The sequence below is a fragment of the Corythoichthys intestinalis genome, chromosome 16, assembly GCF_030265065.1.
Source record: "Corythoichthys intestinalis isolate RoL2023-P3 chromosome 16, ASM3026506v1, whole genome shotgun sequence".
Classification (NCBI taxonomy): Eukaryota; Metazoa; Chordata; class Actinopteri; order Syngnathiformes; family Syngnathidae; genus Corythoichthys; species Corythoichthys intestinalis.
The window spans coordinates 9,092,680-9,120,429 of NC_080410.1; the positions used below are offsets into that span (position 1 = coordinate 9,092,680).

The 27,750-nt window shown below is 38.9% G+C and overlaps 1 protein-coding gene across 6 annotated transcripts; it reads left to right on the top strand.

Annotated features, from left to right (window-relative positions):
* The first annotated feature begins 980 nt into the window (after window positions 1-980).
* Window positions 981-27,277, top strand: ciita (class II, major histocompatibility complex, transactivator). 6 transcript variants are annotated; one of them, XM_057818022.1, is made up of 22 exons: window positions 982-1,442; window positions 9,277-9,327; window positions 11,316-11,363; window positions 11,435-11,485; window positions 12,260-12,364; window positions 12,471-12,539; window positions 12,749-12,946; window positions 13,092-13,148; window positions 15,265-15,360; window positions 15,436-15,498; window positions 15,570-15,787; window positions 19,271-20,484; window positions 20,704-21,216; window positions 21,318-21,497; window positions 21,571-21,642; window positions 23,583-23,663; window positions 24,372-24,455; window positions 26,084-26,167; window positions 26,249-26,332; window positions 26,466-26,549; window positions 26,648-26,747; window positions 26,829-27,277. In XM_057818022.1, exons 2-21 carry the CDS (start codon window positions 9,285-9,287, stop codon window positions 26,721-26,723), a joined length of 3,420 nt encoding a protein of 1,139 aa, XP_057674005.1. In that variant the 5' UTR covers window positions 982-1,442; window positions 9,277-9,284; the 3' UTR covers window positions 26,724-26,747; window positions 26,829-27,277. The 6 variants fall into 6 exon arrangements, with proteins under 6 accessions (XP_057674006.1, XP_057674007.1, XP_057674005.1 ...); XM_057818023.1 differs by having other exon boundaries at window positions 981-1,442; window positions 12,474-12,539; window positions 26,648-27,277; XM_057818024.1 differs by having other exon boundaries at window positions 981-1,442; window positions 12,263-12,364; window positions 26,648-27,277.
* The last annotated feature ends 473 nt before the right edge of the window (window positions 27,278-27,750 follow it).

Sequence of the window (27,750 nt, forward strand, 5' to 3'; positions counted from 1 at the left end):
TTGATCTTGTTAAGGTTTTGTTTACAGTACAGTCAGTTTTATTGCTTGTTTTTTCCATTATGCACAGTTTTAAACTGAGCAGTCAATGAATTTTCTGTTTCTGTCCAATATTGACTCAGATCTCTGTATGTATATACATATGTGTGTGTGTGTATATAAACTCACTGGCCACTTTATTAGGTACACCATGCTAGTAACGGGTTGGACCCCCTTTTGCCTTCAGAACTGCCTCAATTCTTCGTGGCATAGATTCAACAAGGTGCTGGAAGCATTCCTCAGAGAGTTTGGTCCATATTGACATGATGGCATCACACAGTTGGTGCAGATTTGTCAGCTGCACATCCATGATGCGAATCTCCCATTCCACCACATCCCAAAGATGCTCTATTGGATTGAGATCTGGTGACTGTGGAGGCCATTTGAGTACAGTGAACTCATTGTCATGTTCAAGAAACCAGTCTGAGATGATTCCAGCTTTATGACATGGCGCATTATCCTGCTGAAAGTAGCCATCAGAAGTTGGGTACATTGTGGTCATAAAGGGATGGACATGGTCAGCAACAATACTCAGGTAGGCTGTGGCGTTCCAACGATGCTCAATTGGTACCAAGGGGCCCCAAAGAGTGCCAAGAAAATATTCCCCACACAATTACACCACCACCACCACCAGCCTGAACCGTTGATACAGGGCAGGATGGATCCATGCTTTCATGTTGTTGACTCCAAATTCTGACCCTACCATCTGAATGTCGCAGCAGAAATCGAGACTCATCAGACCAGGCAACGTTTTTCCAATCTTCTATTGTCCAATTTCGATGAGCTTGTGCAAATTGTTGCCTCAGTTTCCTGTTCTTAGCTGAAAGGAGTGGCACCCGGCGTGGTCTTCTGCTGCTGTAGCCCATCTGCCTCAAAGTTCAGCGTACTGTGCATTCAGAGATGCTCTTCTGCCTACCTTGGTTGTAACGGGTGGTTATTTGAGTCACTGTTGCCTTTCTATCAGTTCGAACCAGTCTGGCCATTCTCCTATGACCTCTGGCATCAACAAGGCATTTCCGCCCACAGAACTGCCGCTCACTGGATATTTTTTTCCTTTTTCGGACCATTCTCTGTAAACCCTAGAGATGGTTGTGCGAGAAAATCCCAGTAGATCAGCAGTTTCTGAAATACTCAGACCAGCCCTTCTGGCACCAACAACCATGCCACGTTCAAAGTCACTCAAATCACCTTTCTACCCCATACTGATGCTCGGTTTGAACTGCAGGAGATTGTCTTAAACCATGTCTACATGCCTAAATGCATTGAGTTGCCGCCATGTGATTGGCTGATTAGAAATTAAGTGTTAACGAGCAGTTGGACAGGTGTACCTAATAAAGTGGCCGGTGAGTGTATATACATACAGTACAGTTTGCGTCAGGAGAAAATCCTTTTACTGTTTACCAGAGGTGAGTAGGAACGCGTTACATTTACTCCGTTACATTTTCTTTAATAACCTTTGGAGAAAAATGTACTGCTTTGAGTAGTTTTACCACGCAGTACTTTTTACTTGAGTAGATTTGTGAAGAAAAAACAATACTCTGCTACTTTGGTTTACACTAGAGTCCTTACATTTTTCCTGTTTATTCTACATATTGACTTTAATTTAGCCAGAGATGCCGCCAGTGGCTGTCTCACGTTCACAAATGAGACATCGCAACAATAATCATATGACCCCATGATACCATTCAGATGTAACATTGTTTTTTTCCCAGTAGTGGGCACTCATGCTGGCGTTGTTCTGGCCTGATTTCAATGATTTTTTTCCTCCTCTCTTTGACCTAATATGGTCATATCATAGATTATTGCACAGTATAATAATAACAATACAGATAAAGTTGTGCTGAGAAAAAATATATACATGGGGGGAAAAAAGACATTTTAAGCAGTTACAATGTTACTCATTACTTGAGTATTTATTACTTGAGTATTCTTATCAACAAATACTTTTTTACTTGATTTAATTTTTGGATGACTACTTTGACTTTTACTTGAGTAAATCTATTTAGAAGTAACACTACTCGAGTAAAATTCTTGACTACTCTACCCACCTATGCTTTTTACTTGTAAATTTTAAAGCAAGTACTTTTTACTTGAATCATTTTTTCTAAGATACTTGTACTTTTAATTTTTAATTTCGCACCTGGATCTGTATTTTTACTTAAATTTAAAAAAAAAAGTGAGTACTTTATCCACCACTGCTTGAAATAAACCTGCATATATATATTTATTATTATTATTATTTATTATTTATCTTCAATGTTTCACTTTGTTCGATTAGAGTCTTTCCTTATTTTCCAAACAATGTCTCCCGTTCACTTTGAGGTCCGTCAAAAAGAAAGTAAAACTATGATTTCGTAACAAATCAGTTGAGGTGTGGATCACACGAAGACGTGCAGCATTTGAGGCGTGTTAGACTTCTGTTGTTTATGCAGCAGTTGGTGAACCGAACTGGCTGGGTAAGTTTCATTGCTTTGCTGGTTCCGATGGGGCACATCGCGGGTGCACACACCGTAAAACTGTTCTTTATACATGTTAATAGTATTTATAAACGATGTGAGCCAGGGTCGTTCGATTTTGTCTGACAAGAAAAACCTGATTATTTTCTCTCAAACGCATTCTTTCGATATCGATTACGATTTCTCCCCCCTGCAAAATAAAAACGACAAAGTATTTGGAATGTCTTCGATTTCAGTGTATTTTTTCTTTATTAGAACTTAAAGTTCCAGTGAATTTTAACTCATTTAATACACACAGAACAAACCCTTGGGATTAAGAGCATTTTATTTATGCTATAGAATAGATAAAGCAATAATGAAAGAAGAAAGTGCATATACCATTTGTAACGAAATCAAACATGAGAAAAGGTAGTCTGTCAGCATAGGCGTAGTTTGACTTTTGGGGCAGGGGGGGGCACAACATGTTGATGACCCCGAAACGCAGTGTCAGCAATAAAATTAACAAGAAAATTTATTATACAGTAATTAGTTAAAAATGGCCGTTTTTTTTTTATTTCCCATCATTCTTGAGGGGAATTCTAAATCAGGCTGCTTAGGACAGCTATACTTTTCGCCAAGATCGTCGTCCATTGAATTTAGTTCTCCCGGCAGCGCCATGCCAATGCATTTACCCTCGTCAAAAATTGTACCTCCTGGGCGGAGCCACTGTGCTGCACGGATTTGCTTGATTTCTATGTTTTGTTGATGTAGTTATCTACGAGGTTTTTAAACATGGCCCATCCATCAAAAAAAACTTTTGTTTTTTTCTTCTATCATATAACGTAACATCAGGGGTGAAAGTGGGCCAGAACGGTCAGGAACGCAGTTCCGGTTTAAGATTCAGGGCCAGAACGCAGTTCTGGTACACGGTGCTTTGATTCCAAAAATATGATGGAAACTGTCAAAACACTATGTAAAAAATAAAAAAATAAAAAAATGCTAAGCTGCCACACAAGCATTTCATCTCCAAGAAGAAAACAATCTACCAACATCAGATTTACATACACAAGTGTTAACAACAAGCATAATAAAGTGCTTGTGTAGCGTAATCCGTTTCCACTAATATTTATTAATTTATTTTATTCCACGGACGGCATGGAGGTTTCCCGAGCTGCTGCAGTTATCCGAGTCTGACGATGATGAGTCACGTCCATAAGCGGAGTTTAAGGGGGGGGGGTGGCTTCTGTGGCTCCTGTGGCTCGGAGATGGGCACGGCGTTGCAGACGCTGCGAGGGTTGTCGGTGGGTAGGTTGCTGTGGTCCCTGATCATCTTGTTGACTGTGGTAAGAGGACAGAATATAGAAACAATGGAGCCTGGCGGCCGAAAAGTGTCATTGCATGTAATTGACTTTTGTATATATGTATAAAAGTTGTAAAGCATTAAAGCAAACAACAAAAATAAATGAACAAAAAAAAGATTTTTATAATGGGTCAAAATTATTTTCCGAACAGGTCATGTGACGAGCACCTTAGACGGTCATTTGCTTTGCATATTATTTTTTTAAAATTAGGGCAATTTTATTTTTCAAATGATTTTTTTTTGTTTGAAAATTTTTTCGGGGGATTGAAGCCACTTTCTTGGGGATTGAATGATCTAGACACAAATGTCCCTACCCATAATATGGCCCAAAAACAAGGCTAGCTGAAATCAAAACTTTTTAAATTAAAAATTAAGTGTTCAAATGCAAATATTTAAGCCTCAAATATTTTTTCGCATTCAAGAACTTTTTTTTCTTTGATTGAAATTTTTCTTTTTTTTTTTTTTTTTTTTTTATTTAAGTGATTTTTTTGTTTGAAGCAACTATTTTTTGATTGAATAATAAAGACACAAATGTCCTAGCCAAAATGTGGCCCGAACGCAAAACATTACTTCAATCAAAAAAGTTGCTTATTTATTTTTGCATTCAAACACTTTTTTTTTTGACCGAATAATGAAGACACAAATCTACCTCCATATGGCTCCGCCCAGGGGGTACAATTTTTGACTGGGGTAACTACATTGGCACGACACCGGCGGCCGTACCATATTCAATGGATGATGATCTTGGCGAAAAGTATAGCTATCCTAAGCAGCCTGATTTAGAATTCCCCTGGAGAATGATGGGAAATTAAAAAACGCTCATTTTCAACTTATTATTATACATATTCTTGTAAGTTAATTTTATTGCTGACACTGTGTTTTGGGGTCATCAAGATGTTGTGCCCCCCTGTATGGAGGTAGAATTGTGTCTTAATTATTCAATCCAAAAAAAAGTTGCTTCAATCAAATAAAAAGTTGCTTCAATCAAAAGATATATTTTCAATCGAAGAAAACGTCTCTTCAATCAAAAAAAATGTGTTTGAATGCAAAAATAAATTTGAAACTCAAAAAAATATATTTGAAAACTATTTTTCTTTGAATTTTTTTTTTTGATTTAAGTCAAGTTTTTTTTTAATTGAAACACCATTTTTGATTGAAGTCATGTCATTTTGCGTTTGGACCACATTTTGGCTAGGACATTTGTGTCTTTATTATTCAATCAAAAATTAAGTCGCTTCAAACAAAAAAAAAATATTTTCAAAAGAAAAATCAATCCAAAATTTTTAAAAATTCAATCGTAGAAAAAAAGGGTTTGAATGTGAAAAAATATTTGAGACTCAGAAATTCGCATTTAAACACTTTATTTTTCATTCAAACCGTTTTCTTTGATTGAAGCAATCCTTTTTGTGTTCAAGCCATATTAGGGGTAGGACATTTGTGTCAAAATCATTCAATCGCAATAAAAGTTGCTTTAATCAAAAAACTATTTTTAATCAAAGAAAAAAATCATTTGCAAAAATATATATTTTTTGAAAATATATTTTTTTATTTGAAATATATATTTTTTTTTATTGTGAAGTATCACTTTTTTTGAAAAGCAAGAAGTTTTAAACTTTTTTTTTTTTCTCAAAGTGGAAAAAGTTTTGAACACACTTTTTTTTTGAAGTGGGAAAAGTTTGGAAGGCACTTTTTTTCGATTGAATCATTTTGACGCAAAGATTCAACTTCAACGCTAGTTCCGGTGTGTTTGAGTGGCAGCTGATTGCGCCAATGGCATAAAAGTATGAAGCAAGAATAATGGCCATTGGCCACCACGTCTCCATCCAGCCATCGGAGTCTCCTGGAGTCCAAGCCGAATATAGGGCACTGGTACGGGGGTGTAACATCGGCATTTCACCGGAGTACCCGCAACGGCACGTTGCCCTGTCGCGGCACACTGGTCGGACCCCGATATCACCCACCAGGCGCGGAGGCCGGCTGTCGAGTGGACGGTCCGCGAATGACACAACACTCATTCAAAGTTGAAGTGATGGGGCTCCAGGCGTGGACGCCGGCGACTCGCCGGTAGTCCACTTTCTTACTGGGCAGGCTAGTGTCGGGCCACTCGCCGACCACTCTTGTACCGGCGCGTCGCGGACACTCCGGTTGGAACCGATTGCCAACCGTCACGTCAGGGTAGCGGGTGAAGTTCGCCGTGTTGAATCACATTAAGCAGCAGGGCACCGTACTCCGGTGAAATGCCGATGTTACACCCCCGTACCAGTGCCCTATATTCGGCTTGGACTCCAGGAGACTCCGATGGCTGGATGGAGACCTAGTGGCCATTATTCTTGCTTCATACTTTTATGCCATTGGCGCAATCAGCTGCCACTCAAACACACCGGAACTAGCATTGAAGTTGAATCTTTGTGTCAAAATGATTCAATGGAAAAAAAAGTGCCCTCAAAACTTTTCCCACTTCAAAAAAAAAAGTGTGTTCAAAACTTTTTCCACTTTGAAAAAAAAAAGTTTAAAACTTTTTGCTTTTCAAAAAAAGTGATACTTCAATAAAAAATATATATATTTCAAATTAAAAAAAAAATTTTCAAAAAATATATATTTTTGCAAATGATTTTTTTCTTTGATTAAAAATAGTTTTTTGATTAAAGCAACTTTTATTGCGATTGAATGATTATGACACAAATGTCCTACCCCTAATATGGCTTGAACACAAAAAGGATTTCTTCAATCAAAGAAAACGGTTTGAATGAAAAATAAAGTGTTCAAATGCGAATTTCTGAGTCTCAAATATTTTTTCACATTCAAACCTTTTTTTCTACGATTGAATTTTTAAAAATTTTGGATTGAAGTGATTTTTCTTTTGAAAATTTTTTTTGTTTTTTTGTTTGAAGCGACTTAATTTTTGATTGAATAATAATGTCCTAGCCAAAATGTGGTCCGAACGCAAAATGACATGACTTCAATCAAAAATGGTGTTTCAATTTAAAAAAAAACTTGACTTAAATCAAAAAAAAATTTTTCAATCAAAGAAAAAGTTTTCAAATATATTTTTTTGAGTTTCAAATTTATTTTTGCATTCAAACACATTTTTTTTTTTGATTGAAGAGACGTTTTCTTCGATTGAAAAAATATATTTTGATTGAAGCAACTTTTTATTTGATTGAAGCAACATTTTTTTTGATTGAATAATAAAGACACAAATCTACCTCCATACCCCTGGCCCAAAAATCAAACTCCGCCTATGGTCACGTCAATGTGCGAATGCACGCAGCAAAGCAAAATTCCTGGACTCATTTATCCGTTTAATTGGCCGACATACTGACATGTGATGAGCAGAGATAATTAGCTCTGATTGGTTCAAATGTGCATGTTTTCTTGAACAGCAAAAAAATTTTTTAAAAAAGTTGAATTGATGCGACAAAAAAAGGCAATACAACATAAAATTGATCAAATCTTTAGGAGCAATGAAAGAGTTGAGGAGGCTTATTTATCATATTTAGTTTTATTTGCTCAGATGGGGAGGTTCAGAACATCTTAGCTGTCAATGTGCACTTTGGACTTATATTTGTTAGGCTACTTATTCATTTCCTTATGATTTAAAAAAAAAAAAAAAGTCAATGTTTGCGCGATCTTCAAAATATATTCCATTTCACTCTGCTTAATATGAGTCCTTTCTACTTATTTTTCTGAATATATGTTACTTAGATCTTTATTATTAAAAATTTTAAAAAGTAAATGTTTACATTATCTTCAATTTTAATATACATCCTATTAAGTAGTTAAAATTGAAATTCGGCATTTAGTATGTGAGGAAATGGGGGGGGGGGGAATTAGGAGATGGAGGTTGGGGTTATTGCTGTTTTTGCTTTTATTTTGCAAATCATTGAAAAAATACAATAAAGAATGAAAATCAGTTTTTCTATATGTTCTAGAACTAACTGCTACAACAGTTTTCTTTGCATTTCAGTAGTTTAAGAGGTTTGACCCGCCCCCCAAAAAATGAAAGAAAAAATAAATAACATTTCTGGCTCCGTGGCGACGTTCACGTCGGGGAGTTACGGCAAGAAATTCTTGCCACTTCCACCCCTGCGTAACATACGTACTGAACGTAAAAAAAGGCAAGGTTTTACCGTTTTACTTGTAGGATGACCTAAAATCTGTTATTACTGTAGTTCAAGTATGACCATCTAAGGTGCTAGTCACATTATCAGTTTGAAAAATAATTTCGTGAGGATGTGCGCCCAGTGCAGTTGAAGAAGCGATGCATACAAAGCGAATCCATTTCTCTTATCCAAAAGTTTATTTTGGCGGCGTCTTGTAATTCTCAAAGCACTCAAATGCTCTTTATCCACATAAAAGTAACAAACCAAAACAATCAAAAACGTATTCAAAACGGAACAAACAAAATGAATGCATTCCTTTCGAGCACAATGCACTAAGCCACTGTCAAAAACTCTTTCACTCACCTAACTACCCCTGTGTGATGATTAGCTGTCATTTTAAGTGTACAGGGGCTGACTCCAGGTCAGTTGAAAGAAACGTTTCACAGCCCTTAGTGGCAAGGAGTAAAATTACAATAACAACACAAATCGGGAATATGGGTCATACAAATTTTGACCCATTATAAAAATATTTTTTTGTTCTTTTCATTGATTTTTGTTGTTTGTTTTATTGATTTGTATTTTTTCTATACAATTTATACTGGAAAACTCAATTTTAAAATAATTTATAGGAAAGTCAATTACATGCAATGACACTTTTCGGCCACCAGGGGGGATGCCCCCTTAAACTCCGCTTATGTCTGTCAGTCTGTAAACCAAATAGTCTGTCAGCAAGCCAGTCTGCCAACCAGCTAGCCTAGAGTGACCAAGCGTGCTCTTTTGCCCGGACATGTCCACTTTTTACATCCTGTCCGGGGTGTTTGGTGCAATTTAGAAATTTATGGAAATTATTTTGTTATAATTTCATATTTTGTTACTGCAGTCCCTGTAACCTGTAATTTTTATTTCTATTTGAGTGAAACAGCATTACTCTTGCAAATGGATATTAGTGTTTTGCTTGCAGCGAGGATAAATCGGCAAGGAGGAATGAAAGGGTTAGGGTTTGAGCTAAGTAACCCACCTAGGTAACATAAACCACTTTTACGTCACAACCTACCAGTTTAGAAAGACTAATACATAACCGTTACAGTGATATATCCCCACTTCTGTCTAGACAAAGTAGAACGGCAGAGTGTAGGGAAAGGTGAAGGAGAGATGTAAGCTGATGAGCATGAGCAGAGGTGAATTGACTATCAACAAGGGATGTCCCAATTTTGATTTTGAATAATGATGGCTGAAAAACAAAAAAAGTTACTTTTTTACTGAAACTTGCATTTTAGTTTGATTATACGTATTTCAGTGTTCCAGAGTTGTAGGAGTCATTCTTTGCACATTCTTTGTGTAGGTTCCACCATGCAGGACACCGATTTCTGGCCTGACCATGAAGCTTTACCTGGTACGATCTTACGCAGGAGAAACACCTGCATTGTATAAATGAATAAAGTCACTGAAACCGCTGACCTTCTCATTTGCCAAATGTAAAAAAGATTGAGAATGATGACTAGGGATGGGAATCGAAATCCGATTCCAATTTGGAACCGGTTCCGAGTGTTTCGAGGCCTCGACATCACAATGAAAAAGCCTTAACGATCTCTTTAACGATTCCTAAAGACGCGTATTGCGTCGTGACGCGTGTTGTTGTCCAGACGCATCAAACTAGCATGGCGCCAAGAACCACTCGCTCCAAAGTTTGACTACACTTCAACAGGAAAGAGTGTGAAAATGAAAGGTTACGACGGGTAAGCACGAGCATTGCAGCCATAAACATAACAATGACAGCACGTAGGTTCAAACGCTCGAAAGTGTGTCTTCACTTCACGAGGAAAAATTACAACAAAGCGACTTGCAGTCATTGCAAGGTGGAGATAACTACATCGGGAGGGAATACGACAGCGCTGTCCTCACAGAGAGGCTAAGGCTCAGTCCTGGCTAGACAGCTAGCTAAACTCCCAAATGACGATGCAGAAGACGTTGGTATAATTTGCTGACTTTATTCAACCATCACTTGAAGAGTGAAACTAAGAATAGAAATGAAACAAATCAATTTCGTCCCCAATAACAAACAGGTTTGCATCAACGTAAATCAGCGATGATTAGCTGCTAATAACAGTATGGTTAGCATTCGTTCGCTAGCATTAGCACATCGTTCAAACCACTACACAACTGGATTTAAGTGTCCGATCGCGAGTGGAAACACAACAACAACAACACAAAAGATGATACATACAGGCGTTGCCTCTGTAGATATTAACATTAACAAAGAACGTAGGCTCGTAGAAGTGTTTCCCTCTCTCACTAACTCGCTCACTCACTTGGATGCTGCATTTCTTCCTTGGGTGTAAGCGCGCTCTTCTTCACGTGAGCGCGTTCGTCTTCGCGTGAGGAAGCGCAAGGGCGCCCCCACTTGAGCGTGTAAGCGCCACAAAAACTAAAAGGCATGCAATTCAATTTAATGGTAAAATAATACACGTTAACCCAGCAGTCCCCAAACTGCGGCCCGCGGCCCAAATACGGCCCGCCTCCACATTTGGTCCGGCCATTTTGAATTTTTTTTTTCTCAATCGTGTTATTTATTTTCTGGCCTTTTCCTTGAAGAATTCAGAGAGGGTTATTTGGTTATTATCTATTTAATTAATAGTGTTTTTATTATTAATTATTATTATTATTATAAAGAATCCAGAAAGGGTTATTTGATTGTGGCTTTCTGAAAAACAATAATTTTTTACATTTATGTGCTTCTGCAATCGTCACACTTTTTCTGTTACAAACTGACCCCGGCCCCTCATCAGAGAAGGGAAAAGTTATGTGGCCCTCACAGGAAAAAGTTTGGGGACCCCTGCTTTAACACATATTGCCAAAGGCAGAACAAAAACCTATCTGCCAATATATACCAATATTTTTTATTTCTATTAGATAAATGTTTCGGTAAAATTTTACACATTCTTGTGTATTTGCCACTTATTGCCACAGTTAACATTGAGGCTTTGGGCCTCTTTTGATCTCGTTGTGAGTTTGTAAGGTTGTGACTTCTGATTAAACAAACTCGATGCCAATCAAAACGTTTGTTCTTCTTTTTCCCCAAATTAGAATCGATAAGAGAATCGATAAAGAATCGAATCGTTAAGCAATATCGATAATGGAATCGGAATCGTAAAAATCCTATCAATTCCCATCCCTAATGATGACAGACCAAGTCAAACAAATATGAGAATTAACTTATATGTACTGGCAACATTATTAATACAGTTTCCATATTTAGTCTTAGTCTTGTGCATGTTATGGCAGCTGAATGGTAACCATATTGTAGTAATGTAATTATAAGCATATCAAAATAACTCAAGAAAGATGTTTCATTAAGTGATCTTTTTTTTTGTTTTGTTTCAGATGATTTAACAGAATTCATGGATGACAGTTACTTGGTGAAGATGCTTGGTATGTTGCCACCAAAAATGATTATGATATCATCTAATATTAAAACAATTAGATTTCTTTTTTCCTTCTAGAAACAGACAGCATCTTTAGTGATGAATCTACATTGACTTTTGATGAAAACAGTAAGGATGTCCTCTCCACTTTTATTTATAAGAGCCAAATACTGATTTTAGATACTTCACTGTGTGGTATTGGCCGACGTACCAATGCAACTTAAAAGATTTTTTAAAAATACTAAAGTACTGCATATGTATTAATGTATTATATATGAATTGCTATCTTGGCTTGATCAGAAATGACGGTGCTTAACTCATTGGCTGCAATTGACAGCGCTAAATGTCCAATTCATTTAAAGTAGGAGATCTGGCAGCGAATTAGTGATTTGCTGCTACCCTCGGACTTCAAATGGATTGGACATTTACAACTGATAAACTCATTTCAATTCAAGCCAGAAACATGAAAAGAGAGTTCATCTCCCCTACCAAAATGGCCTCAGGGCAGCCATGTTGGTAGGAGCAACATTCCCTTTGTACACTTCGTGCGACGTATTTTCTGGGTCAATTGTTTTTGGTTTTTCGCAAAAGCGTCTGTTTGACCAGGGCACGATGTAGGCTAGGACCGCACTGGCAGTACTTTAAATCAAAGGTTGGCATTGAGCATTGAGCAATTTTAATCAGAAGAAACAAAAATAAAATATGATGCCATTTTCATTAGAACAGTCAAAATGAAAGAGGAAGCTTTTGAAATGTCCTGATGCATGCAAAACATTTGAGTTCAAGTAACCCAACGTTTTCATGCCACTTAATGCAAAACGATGCCTTTGCAGATCCTAATGGTGTATGGTATTAAAAAAAAGAACAAGTAAACAGTTTTACAAACTTCCTTGTGATTTGCAGCAGACATTCACTTGGCAAAAGAGCTGCCTAACACACACAGAAAACAGCTGGCAGAAATGTTTGAACCAACAGGAAAAATGGCTATTCCTCAAAAAAGACCCAGAGGTAAACACCCAGTGAGCACTTATTCACCTGCATAAGAAAAGGCTACCTGTCCACGATAACTGCTGGACTTACTAGAACAAAAGTTCTCTTTTTTTCCCCTATTCAGCAGCTACGTTATCAAAACAGAACACTGTGCCAAACGTGAATTCCACATCGAAAAAACAAAAAACTGAAGGTACAAATTTTTGACTGTCTTTTCTGAATATACATGACATTTCATCAAATCCTACTCCCCCATTTTCTCCACTCCACCTACCGAAATTGGAAACTGATATCTTAAATCATGCGCAGCGTTTTCAAAAAGCGGCAGAAATACTGCAATAGACTCAGTAAGAAATTTAAGATTGACTAGATGTGATTACAATTCTCTGGTCTTTTTTCCAGGTACTGATAGAGCATCAGTGCAGAGTCGGGAAGATCAGTCGTGTCCCTCACCACCACAAAGCCTCTTTTATCACCATCCCTCTATCCAGTTTGTCACAATCCCAGACACTACATTTAATCAGTTTAGGACACAAACGATTCCTCTTCCAGTTCTCAGCCTGCCGATACCCACTGTTACTGCACCAATATTGCTTTTGGGTAAGTAAATTATCATTCAGGGGAACAATTGCACAGTTGATGTACTTGTATCTGGGTTAGTACAATATGGAATCAATTCTGTGCCAAATAAAATAATTCCTATAACAGTTCTCAGATTTTTTTCTTTTTTGCTCCATGGCTCTAGCACCTTTTCCTACATCCCTTTCAGGATACAAACTCCAGGTTCCGCCCCTTCCCCCAGGTGGGTGAGCTTTATGCATGTAGTAAAGCTTTGCAAGAATCTATGTATACAGATCCATTTTAGATTTGCCATGCATTACTGCATGTTACTATACCACAGTACTTCTCAAATAGTTTGGGGCGCTCAGAGCGATGCAGGGGGGGGGGGGGGGCACATGTGACCTCAGGGATCTTTTTTTTTTTTTTTTTTAAGTGTAATTGCACATCCACTCAGTAGTTGGCAGTGGCACGCTCATTTTCAGGGTGTGCGCAGTATCTTTTAATTGAAGGAATCTAACCTTTTCGCTAGATTGCCGGAATCACGCCAGCCGAGCCGCTGGAACTGCGCTAGCGCAATTCCAACGACCCGGGCCGGCAGAACCCCGACAACCCGGCCAAAAGGCCAAACTCCACGCGCTCACCTTAGTCTTAACCCCTTGTACTGACTCCATTTTAAAAGCTGTAAAAAAGCTTCGAAACAAAAGTTCACAATTTATTCCAACTCGACAGCAATCATACAATACAGACGGGCCCAGGCGAGGATCCGGGGGTCACCATGTTACAAGTCAACAAAAGATTCCCGAGAAAAATGACAATGATTAGTTAAACATTCAGTCTTTTAAAGGCTCTGGTGAGGCGGGCTGTGGTCTGGAAGAAGGGTGTGTTTGGGCGTTGTTTAGGATTATTGTATGTTTGTGGATTGGATAGGAGGATTTGGCCGTTACTGTTGTCAGGGCAACGAGTTTTGAGGATTTTGCCACTTCAGCGCCACGAGTGCTGAGTGTTCACTTCTCGGTCGCGGGTTCCTCTGTATCAGATGTTCCTTTGGCAATTTTAGATGTCCCGCCATTTGTTGTGGACTGTCCGGAAGAACCTATTGCTGGAGTTGGTGGTGCAGACGTAGGCTTGTAGATATCTTGCCTATGACCTGCTTGTCAGCGTCAATCTTGCTTAGTCAGCTGCATGGCGCGCGCGTTGGGCTCCATGACCAGAAGGCGTCCTGTATCTTTCTATCCTTATCTGCACGTTGTATTGGCGCTGCAAGTTCTAATCATTCCCATTCCAACTGCAACTTTTCATAATATCAAAAATATTCTGCTTGTTTTTTTTAAAACTATGTCTGCCTGTTTTTCTTAAAATATGATATAAATGCTATTTATTTTATATTGGGTGTGTAAGAGGAATACAAACAGTCCAAAAGTCAATACGAGAAAAGAAGCTATTCCCTGATTGATTATATTATATTAAGTCTGTTAGAGTAATACAAACGGTATTACTCAGGTAAATAACAGGTAAACAGGTAAATACGAGAAATGATACTATTCCCTTCATAACCAAACAAGAGCACGCAGCAAAGAGCACTGGCGAAATGAGGAACTAAGACGAGGAAATACGATGAAGCGTATATAGCTTTTGGCTTTGACCTTTAATACAGTAGGAGACGAGGAAAGACCAGTCTGTTTACTGTGTCGAAAAATGTTTGCAGCCTTCAGCAGGAAACCAAATCGATTAAGACGTCACTGAAAGATTTTAGACCCCAATAACATTGATAAGTCGCTTGATTTTTTTTTTTCCTAGAGAAAACGTGCCAAATATTGCCAACAATCATCCCTCTTTGTCAGTGTTACATCATTAAAACAGCGAGCGCTGTTAGCATCAAAGGCATCCATAGCCACAAAGCCATGTGGTGACATACCAATTTGCTCAATGCAAAATAACCCCACACCATAGCAAAAGGGCTGATACTGCCTGCGGCACAAATAAAAACTATCACTCTCTCAAAATAATTGAGAAGCACTGCTATACCTGCATACAATGCCACCGTTTTCCATCTAAATATAATGAAGTGCAGTTGTTATTTTGTACATTTTATTAAATGCTCGCCTTGCAAAATGAATGTAAATATTATTATGTTATGTTAACAGACACCTATTTCGCCTGTTGTTCTCCATTTTATTGTTAATAATAAAATGTTTGTTCTTGGTCTCTGATCAAATAGAATTATCCCCGAAAATGCGATTTATACTCCAGAGCGATTTAAATTTATGATACAACATGACAGTCATTCTAGTACTGCATATGTGTATGGTCATGCATTAAGTTTCTAAGTTCTAAAACATCCCTATCTCTTAATAAAGAGGACAATGCAATAGTACCTGCCGTAAAGAGCTCATCACCAGCTGGAACATTGTCAGACACTACTAGCAGATTCATGTCTCCCCCTTGCAATAATGGTAAGTACAACTGAAAGTTTTTGAGTCTATTTTCTGCAATAGTGTCATTTACTAATACCATGCCTCCATTTTTAGAGATGACTCAAAGTAAGGAGTCAACTGCAGTTCAGAGGTCTCCTGTAAAGTTTGATATGCCTCGTAAGTTTTTTTGTTTTTTTTTAATTCGAAATCTGCCAGCAACCAGTTAAGTGCTTTTGTTTTATCATCAGAGAGTGTAATGAAATACATTCAAATGGCCAAAGCGCATATGCATCAAATCTGCGAGGAGATGGAACCAAGGCAAAATTTGACATCTCATTACGTGGCTGTACAAGTGATCCAAAGAGAGATGTGTCGCTCTGGCAAAAAAAAGAATAGATGTCTGAACAAAGAGATGGCGGTCATGGGAGATATGGACAGACAAGAAAGACTGATCAAGTTGACCCAGGTATATGTTCCCTTTATCTCTTAATGGTGCATTATACATTTTAAAACTATTTCAAGATTATAAAGACTATGTTCACATATAGTATAATATGGTATTACTTGTTTGTATTAGCTTTAGCGTATCAGTACCGATAGGGATACTAGTATTGGTACTGATATGGCAATAAAACAACGGGGAGTACTGAGAGACAATGTGCCGATGCTGCGCAATATGTACTCTTTGAGATCTAGTTTCCAACCACCGATCATCCTAACCAAGATGGCCGCCGGCTGCTCACGATGGCGTAAAAAAAAAGTAGTTTTCGCCCTTCCCAAGATGATGATAGACGTCCAGTTGTGTGGCATCCGATCATCCTTCTGTTTTGAATTTCAATTAGTTTATCCCCAGTAGAAGTCAAATCCATTTGTATCGGGAGGGTGGCAGCGAATGAACCTTCCAGTGGTGGGTAGAGTAGCCAAAAATTTTATTCAAGTAAGAGTCGCATTACTCAAAATAATATTACTCGAGTAAAAGTAAAAGTAGTCATCCAAAAATGTGCCGTATTTTCCGCACTATAGGGCACATCGGAATATAAGGTGCACCTTCAATGAATGGCCTGTTTTAAAGCTGTTTTCATATATAGGGAGCACTGCATTATAAACCCCAGTTGTAGTAATTGTTGGGGTTGCATTATGCGTCCATTATTAAATTAAGCTGCATCAAATGGGAATGTCGTGCCATGATTAACTAATATCGATCCATATATAAGGCGCACTATCGGCTTTTGAGAAAATTGAAGGCTTTTAAGTGCGCCTTATAGTGCAGAAAATATGGTATTCAATGACATGTTAAAAAAAAAAAAGGATTTGATGAAAGAATATTCATGTAATGAGTAACATTGTGAGTAACTGCTGACAATGTTTTTTTTTTTTTTTTAAACAACGGTCATTTTTATCTCAGCACAAAGATATCTATATGAACTGTTATTATCATACTGTCCTGTAACCTGTTACATAACCACATTAAGCCAAAGAAAAAAAAAATCCTTAAATTCCGGTGAGACAAACAAAAATTGACAGAAATTAAGCATGTCCAAAGAGCACGAGTGCCCTCTATTTGAGAAAATAGTTCCTAGTTTGAATAGCTGAATAGTGAATAGTTCCATCACAGTTCCTATTATGAAATTAAAAGTATCATATCTCCGGTTTTTCATGGTCAATCGGTGCCTAATAAAAACTGGGAGAGAGGTTAAAATCTGCACTTTCAAGTCATTTTGAGAGCAGCGCTCTATGTCAAATACTTCCTTTTTTTACGGTGCTTTAAAGACGCCACTTGATTAAACAGGCCGGCGTAATCAAAGAACGGCAAGCCTGAGTCTGATTGGTACAATGTAGTCATGTGGTTATTCTCGCGACGTCTCATTGGTAGGCATGTGCCGATTACCAGTTTTAAGGTATACAGTGGTATGAAAACGTCAAGGTTTCAAAACCGCAAAAAAAATTCTGTCAAGCCGCCCCTAAGGTATTAGCTATTTTTTTGTCCCAAAAATGCAGGGAGAAATCCCTCGCTTGCAACTGCAAGGCTCAACCCTCCCCCACCGGTTGTTGCTCAGTGTCAGTGAGTCAGCTGTGCTACACAATGGCTGGAGGAGTGAAAATCCTTAACTTTTTCCCCAATCTAAGAAAACGAAATCGTTGGTATGGGAATACTTTGGCGACACAAAAGTTACAGACGGCCACGGCTTAGAGGAGGTGGGCCAATTGACATTTAAAACATGTTTGTGGAGGGTGGCTGCCGAGGAGGCAATACCTCCAATATGATTTCGCATTTATACAAAATTAAAGGTTAGTAAGCACTGTCATCAATGTTTCCCACCAGCTAAGAGAGTTAACGCCAGCGTGTTTAGTGTGTCTAGCAGTGGTAAAACGTGGTGAAACTTGTAGAGCGACTGTTGGCTTTGCTGGCAAAAAAAAAGGAAAATCTAATATGTAGAACAAAGAGGAAAAATAGCGTAGCGCAAGTGTAGCGGAGTAAGAGTAGTATTTCTTCTTCACGAATCTACTCAAGTAAAAGTAAAAAGTATGGTGTGGTAAAACTACTATTAGAAGTACATTTTTCTCAAAAAGTTACTGAAGTAAATGTAACGGAGTAAATGTAACGCATTACTACCCCAAATCTGGAACCTTCCCACTTCAAATGGATTGGATGTTTGGCAGCCAATGAGTAAGCAGTGTCTGACCAAGCCATGATAGAATTACTTTACATTCAAGTGAGTATGCAGAAATTTAGTATTAAAGAAAAAAAAATCTGTAAATTTAAAAGTGGTATTGTGACTGGATTTGCCGATACCTGACAGCCAGGTATCAGGAGCCAAAAAATGTCAGTGCAACACTAGTTCGTATACTGTTTTATATATACACTGCTGGCCAAAAGTATTGGCAGCCTTGCAATTCTGTCAGATAATGCTCATTTTCTCCCAGAAAATCATTGCAATTACAAATGCTTTGGTTATAATATCTTCATTTATTTTGCTGGCAATAAAAAAATACAAAAGAGAATGAAAAAAAAATCGTTTTTTCCCTGTAAACTCTATGTTGATGCCTTTTCCCAAATAGCTCTACTTTTGTCTCATCTGACCAGAGAACATTCTTCCAAAACGTTTTTGGCTTTCTCAGGTAGGTTTTGGCAAACTCCAGCCTGGCCTTTAATGTCTCTGGGTCAGAAGTGGGGTCTTCTAGGGTATCCTACCATAGAGTCCCTTTTCATTCAGACGCCGACGGATAGTACGGGTTGACACCGTTGTGCCCTCGGACTGCAGGACAGCTTGAACTTGTTTGGATGTTAGTCGAGGTTCTTTATCCACCATCCGCACAATCTTCCGTTGAAATCTCTCAACAATGTTTCTTTTCCGTCCACATATAGGAAGGTTACCCACACTGCCATGGGCTTTAAACTTATTGATGACACTGGGCACTTTAGACAGAGGAACATTCAGGCCTTAGGGGATGGATTTGGAGCCTTAAGATTGCCCATGCTTCCTCACAATTTTGCTTCTCAAGTCCTCAGACAGTTCTTTGGTCTTCTTTCTTTCACCATGCTCAATGTGGTACACACAAGGACACAGGACAGAGGTTGAGTCAACTTTAATCCATTTTAACTGGCTATTTTAACTGGCTGCTAGTGTGGTTTAGTTATTGCCACCACCTGTTAATTACACAAATTAGAGAAGCATCACATTATTTTTCAAAGGGTGCCAATGCTTTTGTCCGGCCCATTTTTTGAGTTTTTGTCAAATGTAAATGATTTAATTTTTTTCCATTCTCTTTTGTGGTTTTTCATTGCAAGCAAATAAATGAAAGTATTAGTACCAAAGCATTTGTAATTGCAATCATTTTCTGGGAGAAATTGAGCATTATCTGACGGAATTGCAGGGGTGCCAATACTTTTGGCCAGCAGTGTATATATTCTGTATATTGTATGTCATTTTTCCATTTTTCTCCATAGGTATTTGAGAACTCGAATGGAGCCAAACCAAAACGGTACATACTACTACTTGGCAAAACTGGCATGGGAAAGACCACCCTTATTAGGAAGCTATGCCAGGACTGGGCCAAAGACTGCCTTCCACAATTTGACTTTATATTCTTATTGAATAGCAGTGCTCTCGTCACTTTAGGAAAGTCGCACTACAGTCTTCAGACCCTCCTGCTTGACTTTTTTAACATTGCCTCCTGTGACTCCTCCGACACTGAGGAAGTGTACGCTCAAGTCCTTGCAGCCCCTAAACGTGTGCTCTTCATTTTCGATGGATTTAATGTTCGGGACTATGAACTTCTATTTCAGGAAAAAGACTTTACAACCTTGTTAGACAAAGACACTAAAGCGAAGTCATCTACAGCTAGACAGCTATTCTCTGCCATCTTGCAAAGGGTGGTCCTTCCAGGATCCAGTCTTCTGATTTCGGCAAGACCCAGAGGCACTGCCTGCCAACTATTGCGGCGACTTGACAGCATTTTGGAGGCTATTGGATTTACCGCACCAAATATAGAAACATATGTTTCTAAGTACTTTTCTGATCCAGACCTTAGAGAATCTGCTCTCAAATGTTTAGAAAAGTGTAGCTATCTGTGTCATCTTTGTTGGAATCCTAGACTCTGTCGACTTGTGTGTTTGGTTTTGGAACACACCCAAAGTTCAGAGGGACTTCCCAACAGTTTAACTGAGCTCTGCCATAAAGTTGTATATCTTAAAATAGAGAATGACAAGTCGGGATCTTGCACTCAAGCACAAAACACAAGCAAAGCACAAGTGAGCAAAAGAACAATGCGATCAACAAGGAGAGAAAGGAAAATAAAAACAAAGGAGATTAAGACTGGGGAAATCTATGAAAAGAAATTGTTGTCCTGTTTATTCTCTTTGGCCTGGGAAGGAGTGAAGTCCAACACATCCATTCTGCCCAGAGATGTATGCTCGGAACTGAAAGCATTTGGGATCAGGAAGGGACTTTTCCTTTCTTATCGAGGGAGGGCAAGACAGTCCTGTTGCAAGGTCCAAATTCAGCAAGTCCAGGAAAAGAAAGAGAATGTTTTGGAAGAACAACGGCAAAATCAACACAATATGAACTTACAAGAAAATGATGGAGACGATAACAGTCTCTTACAGTGGGCAGATCCCTTCCTTCAGAGTTATCTGGCTGGAATTCATTTGTCCAAGGCAAGGTAAAATGTTTCCTCACTAGCTATAAGAAAGGCTGAAAATTGATAGAGTTTAAAAGAACAAACAAATTCAACAATATTCTAGTGGTAATCTAAACACCCGTCCCCAAAAAAATAATTCACTGTTGTACTGAAAAATTGCTGTAAATATGCAAAGTGTGTCCTTTCATCAACACTATCACCCTTGTGTGTCATGCTGAGCTCATTTTCCTTTCCTCCCAGAAATGTTTGCCCTCAGAACCTCCTGCAGAACCTCTTCTCCCAGTCTGCTGCAACGGGACGTCAACGTCCCCAAGGAGAGGCGCAAGAGCTAACACAGCGATTTGCTTTGGGAATCATGTTCCTTCCAAGAAGCGAGCTACGCAGGCTTCATCTAGACATTAACTCTAGCAGGCGGGCCTTGTTCACTAAGCATCTTACGGGTCTTACCCTTACTAACCTGTGCCCTGATCAGTTCCTAGAGTTATGCCACTATATCTTTGAAGCAGGTCTTTTACATGACAACAACAGTGACATTGGAGAGGCACGATTGGCTACTTACCTGGTAGAAAACCTACCCGAGGTCCTCACCTTTCGTGGAATTCCACTTGGACCGCCAGACGCGTACGTTGTGCAGAAAATTCTTGAAAGGGCTGAGAATGGAAGCAGAGCTTTTTCTTTGGATCTGGAGGACACTGGGATTCCAATTTCAAATCTAAGGTCCTTGGTGGGGCTTGGCAGCTGCAGTACATATAGGTATGGGTTTGTATAACACCTTACCCCCACCATACCTCCAGATAGTGCCAAATAGCCCATCGCTGGGCACTGATCATCAAAGTTATGTGTTTTCTGTTTAGAGCATGCATCGCTGATGTAATTGTACTGTGGCAGCAGTTACAGCAGAGTGGGGGAAGAAAGTCCCTTCAACAATATGTGAAAAAGTTTAACATCAACCCTCTGAAGATCATGCATCTGCATCAAATAGAACATCTATCAAGGCTCGTGAAAATTCATATGAACAAGCGGCTCTTAGACTGGTAACTCACATCAACAAGAGCTCATGCAATACATTTTGACACATACCTGACTTGTACTTTTGGATATCTGTAGCCCTGCAGAACCTGATGTCCTCCTAGAGAAAGGAGTTCCGGCAGTCAACGGGCTGCACAAACTGGAAATAGAGTGAGTAGTTCGGCTTTGGAAATATTTTGACGATATGATGACCTTATCACTGCTATGGTTTTTAAAATTACGTCAGCTGTGATTGATCTTAATGACCACCAGATAGACTACCGGTAGTAGTAGGTTACAAATGAATTCCCTTCCCATGCTGCCGACGTATCCTGAATTTCAGCCTAAATGGAATTAACCCTTAAAGTACCCTGAAATACCCCCTAAATCTCAAAATAACTATCAAAAACATGTATTATAAGTCATTGTACTGTCCTCGCAGAGACATTGGAGCTAAGTTCCAGCTACTAGACAGCGAGCTAAGCTAATCTTTCCCCTCTCTCGCTCGCCCGACTGCGCGACTTCTTCGTGGGAGCAAATGCGCTCTTCCTCGTGTGTGCATGCGCTCTTCTTCATATATGCAAATACTTTCTTCTTCGTGCGTGTACGTGCGCTCTTACTCGCGTGCGGTAGTACTACCTGCTCCACACTTCCTGTGCCAAATTAAAAGCATGCATCACTAAACAAAGTCAAAATTATAATCAATACACATTTCGCCAAAGGGCAGAACAGTCAAAAATATATAAAATAAAGTAAAAAATTTGATACTGTGAGGTACAATAAGGTACTGTTTACGTGACCCAAAAAAACAAAACAAAAACAAAAAATGACTGGAAAAAAAATGGCGGCTGCGTAGGTCGGAGTAGACTCTGGTGTCGTAAAGTCGTAATCCTGTAAATCGGATACTTCATGACCCTGGGACTACCTGTATTTAAACTAATGTAAATCATGTACTTGATCGATCTACCCAAGGGTGTCCAAACCGGTCCTCAAGAGCCGCTGTGGGTCCTGGTTTTTGTTCCTACCAATCGAGCACAGACCGTTTACCCTAATTTTCGCACTATTAGGTGCACCTGACTATAAGCCGCCACCCACCAAATTTGGCACGAAAAGGGCATTTGTTTAGAGATAAGCCGCACTGGACTATAAGCCGCAGCTGTCCTCACTGTATTATGGGATGTTTACACCAAAAGATATTAACCGGTTACACTTCGATTGACAGCGGCATCATACGACTGTCATAAGACCAAATGAACCACCATGAAGCTATGAACCAAATGGCTGCAAATCTTCCTTGCTTCAAGAAGCTTCATTTGGCCATCGCTGCTCCCTTGGGATAGACAGTCAACCTCTGCTGCCACCTGCTGTCAACACTGTTGTTGTCCAACATGCCTCCTAGCATGCATTGCACTGCTACAGATGCAAATAACAATCAAAATTCATGTTCTGTGCTAATTATTTTTTCAGTTACTTTTTCAGTTGTTTCATTAATTGCTAGTTATGGTGTTAGGTAACACTTTATTTGACAGTGGCGCCATAAGGCTGTCATTAGATAAGATAATTATGACATTACACTGTCATGAGCATTAGTGAATGTTTTTAACAGATGTCATTTAGTGCTATCTGGCAAATTATTTCACTTTTGAATGGATGTAAAAGATCCAAGATTGACATAAATGGAGTTAGTGACACAATTTGCCAGATGACACTTAATAACGTAAGCATTCAGCATTCATGGTAGTGTCGTGTTATAGTTATGACAGTTCTTATGACAGTCTTATGATGCCGCTGTCAAATGAAGTGCTACCTATTAACCCATATAAATCAATAAATAAGCCGCACTGGACTATAAACCGCAGGATTCAAAATGACGGGAAAAAGTAGCGGCTTATAGTCCGAAATTTACGGTATGTAAGGAAGTTTTTTCTATAACAAGCAGCACCTGACTGCGATCAACTGATTCCACTTGTAAAACACCAGATTGGTTAAAAGGTGTCGTCTAGTTTTGTTCAAATGAAATCCAGCACCAACTGCGGCCCGATGTGGAATATATTTGGACACCCCTGATTCAACCTAACCTGACAGTGTCACATGGCTTTTTCTCCTTCAAGCATTGGTCCGGAACGTGGGCCCCTAGCTTTCCTGAAGCTGTCGGAGTTTCTACCAAGTCTATGTGAACTACAACATTTAGAGTAATATTCCACTTTTCCATTGTATTTGTTTGTCAGTACTAGTGTTGCACCGAAACCATTTTTTGGGCTCCCGATTCTGGTACCTGGCTTTGTGGTGTTAATACCACGTTGTAATATTTGTTTTCTTTTCACACTAAATTACTGCACTTGAATGTAAAATAATTGGTATCATGGCTTGGTCAGACATTACTTAACTCGTTGTCTACCATTGACTGTGCTGAACGTCCAATCCATTCAAAGTGAGAGGCGAATGAGCAAACGTTCTGTGATTAACTAATTGGTGGGAGGGTGCATCTTGGTCAGAGGAAAAACAAATTTTATATTTTGAATTTATAAGCTGCCCTTGACAGCACTAGACGTCTAATCCAGTTGAAGTGAGAGGGCTGCCAGCAAATCAACGAATGGATTGGACGTCTACTAGTGATAACTCATTTCAGAAGGATGATTAGACAGCACACGATTGGATGTCCATCATCATCTTGGGAAGGGTGACAAGTGGTCCCTTTTTTATGGTGGTGTGCGTTTCTGGCAGCCATCTTGGCCAATCTTGTAAAGTACATATTGCGCAGCATCTGCGCGTTATTTCTTTGTCCTCATTTAAGTGAAGTATCGGTACCGGTAGTGATATTAGTATCCGTATCGGTGCAACACTAGTCAGTACGTCCGTCACTCAATGGCATTCAATGAGTCAATCTTATTACGTTACAGTTTGGAGGGCAACAATATTGGAGACAAAGGAGCTGAGCAATTAGCTGAAACGTTTGGCTCCCTCTGTTTTCTTCAGATACTGAAGTATGTCATATAAATGTAACTCACCATCTACAGTGAGGAGCAGAAGTATTTGCACCCCTTGTGATTTTGCAAGTTCACCCACTTAGAAAATAGAGGTCTGAAATTTCAATCATATATGCATTTCCACTAATAGAGACATAATTGAGAGAAAAAAATCCGGAACTCACATTGTATACAGGATTTTTTAAAAATTATTTATTTACTGGGATTCTTCAGTATTTGTACCCCTGAGAAAATCAGTGCTAATGTTTACTGAAGAAGCCTTTGTTTGCAATTACAGAGGTCAGACGCCTTCTGTAGTTCTTTACTAGGTTTTCACCTGTGGAAGCAGGGATTTTGGCCCATTCCTCCACACAAATCTTCTCTAGATCTGTCAGGTTTCAGGGCTGATGTTGACAAACACGAAGTTTCAGCTCCATCCAGAGATTGTCTATTGGATTGAGGTCTGGAGACAGGCTAGGCCAATCCAGAACCTTGATATGCTTTTTACGGAGCCACTCCTTGGTCAGCTTGGCTGTGTGCTTCGGATCATTGTCATGTTGGAAGATCCTGGCGGCTCATTTTCAAGTCTCTGACTGAGGAAAGGAGGTTGTGGCTCAAAATCTGACGATACATTTCACTATTCGTCCTCTGCTTTATACAGAACAGTCATCCTGTCCCCTTTGCCAAGAAGCAGCCTCAAAGCATGAGGTTTCCACCCCCATACTTCACAGTGGGGATGGTGTTCTTGGGATTGTACTCATCCTTCTCTTTCCTCAACACACAAAGAGTAAAGTTTGCACCAAAAAGTTTTACTTTGGTCTCTTTTGACCATATGACTTTCTCACATGACCCATCTGCATGATTCAAATGGTCCCTGGCAAACTTCAGATGGGCCTTCACATTTACTGGCTTCAACAGAGCAACCTTCTGTGCAATGCATGATTTTAAACCATTGCACCGTAGTGTTCTTTTGACAGTAGCCTTTGAAACTGTGCATCCAGCTCTCTTCAGGTCAATGACCAGCACCTGCCGTGTAGTTCTAGGCTGAGCCCTCACTTTTCTCATCATGAGTGATGCCCTACGAGGAGAGATTTTACATGGAGCTCCAGTCCGAGGTAGATTATCAGTCATGTTTAGCCTTTTCCGTTTTCTAACAATTCCCGCAACTGTTGAATTATTCTCACCAAGCTGCGTTCCAATTCAAACTCTTTGAGTGTCAGAATTACTGCTGATTCTCAGGGGTAAAAATATTTATGAATCCCAGTAAATTACAAATAAATTATTTAAAAATTCATACAATGGGATTTCTAGATTTTTTTAGATTATGTCTCTGAGTGGAAATGCATCTATGACTGAAATTTCAGACCTCTACCTTTTTTATAAGTGGGTGAACTTGCAAAATCGCAAGGGGTGCAAATACTTCTGCTCCTCACTGTATTCTATTAAGATCACAGAATAATATCTAATAACCTACAGTAGATTGCATTGTTAGCACTCTGGTTATTAGAAAGCTAATAATGTGCTATTCTTTTTTTTTTTAATTATTATTTTTTTTTTAGATTTTCCTGCTATCTTTAGTTGCTTTTGCAATGGCTTCCTATAAATACAGTAAATTTATCTGTGTTCTCCTGCTTTGCGGTATACAGTCTATCACAGAATTACATAGGGGACAACGGGGTGCAGAAAATGGTGACGAGACTGACGGATCTATCCAAACTGCGCTGTTTAATGTATGAATACACACATTTGGACACAAACACACATTTGTACAATAGATTTATGTTCTTCCATTTCTTTGTCCCATTTTCCAGCCTCTACAGCAACATGATTTCTGACAATGGTGCCTCAGCCTTAGCTGCTGTTCTCCCTCACATGGCATCACTGACTGACTTAGAGTAAGACTGCATGACTCACATCTTGAAAGCGAGATAGTTGACAGTTCAGCATTTTTAATATTAGGATAGTATTTATTATTATTATTATTGGAATGATGAGACACATACAAAGTATAAACATTTTTCCCGACAGCGTGAAATATAATAAGCTATCAGATGTTGGTGCACAATGCTTGGGAGCCAGCCTGAGAGAATGTAAGAAAATTAAGACATTAAGGTGAGAAAAACCTGTTTTCCCTATCAATGCAGCTACTTAAACAAAAATAAATTGCATATAGTTTTGGTCACACACAAGTTTCCTTTCTCCCATTCCAGAATGTGGAACCAATGTATTCCATACGGTGTATTTGAGAGACTTCAGCAGCAGGATTCCAGGATCCTTTGGCATTAGTACAGTTTAAATAGAGATGGGAAGGTAACCACGTGGGATATTATTTGGCATTGGTTGTACAATTATTTCCACTAAGTGCTTAAATTGCCCCTTTTCATTCCACAGTATGGACTCAAATGTGGTAATGGCTGGTGTGTTTGCATCATTGATTGACACTTAAGACGCACTGTAAATATTTATTTGGGTATAACATTGTTGTGTGGTCTTTATTTTTGTGTTTGTTTTGTATTGTTAACATTTGTGTGTCAATTTTTTGTCAGTTATTCAAATTCAATGTTTTGTTTACTGATTAACATTGATTTATTTATATTTAATACACTAAGCTTGCAAAACCACTTTTCATGAATTGTTTTAACAGGTACATGTTAACATCTATTTTATTGCTATTCAGGATTTTTTTTTATTCAGGTTGCAGTTCTTTTGGTACGACAGCTAGTTGTTTTTAATGTGCACTGGCGCCCCCATGTGGAGACAATGTTACCTTGGTACGCAGAAATCACGTGGTTTCGAAGAAACTACAGTAGAGTCAATGTTTTATTGGTACACAATCTCCATCATCTCACAATAAACAAGTTTTGCTTTTGCCTGTATAGTGTAGTTGCCAACACTCTTTCTTTCACTATTTAATGTGGTAGCACTGGTCACAGTAAACAAAGTAATTAATAATGAACTATTATTAGTTATTAACTCCTGAGCTGCAATTGACGGCGGTCAACGTCCAACCCATTTGAATTGGAAGTTGCTGGCCGTGAATGATCACTGAGACATAATCGTTCACTGCCACCCTCCCATTTCAAATGGATTGGACATCGTTCACCATCATTTGCAGCCTGTAAGTTCATTTATTAGTACATCCAATTCATTTGGACTGTACTAATGTTCATTCGCCCCTCCCAGTCCAAAGGAATTAGACATCTAGCATTTCAGTGGCAGTCAATAAGTTAGGGAAAATGTAAATATATCCTCCATTGCTATCAATAGTAGTGCAAATCAAATTAACCCCATGACAACAAATTTCTGGTGACCT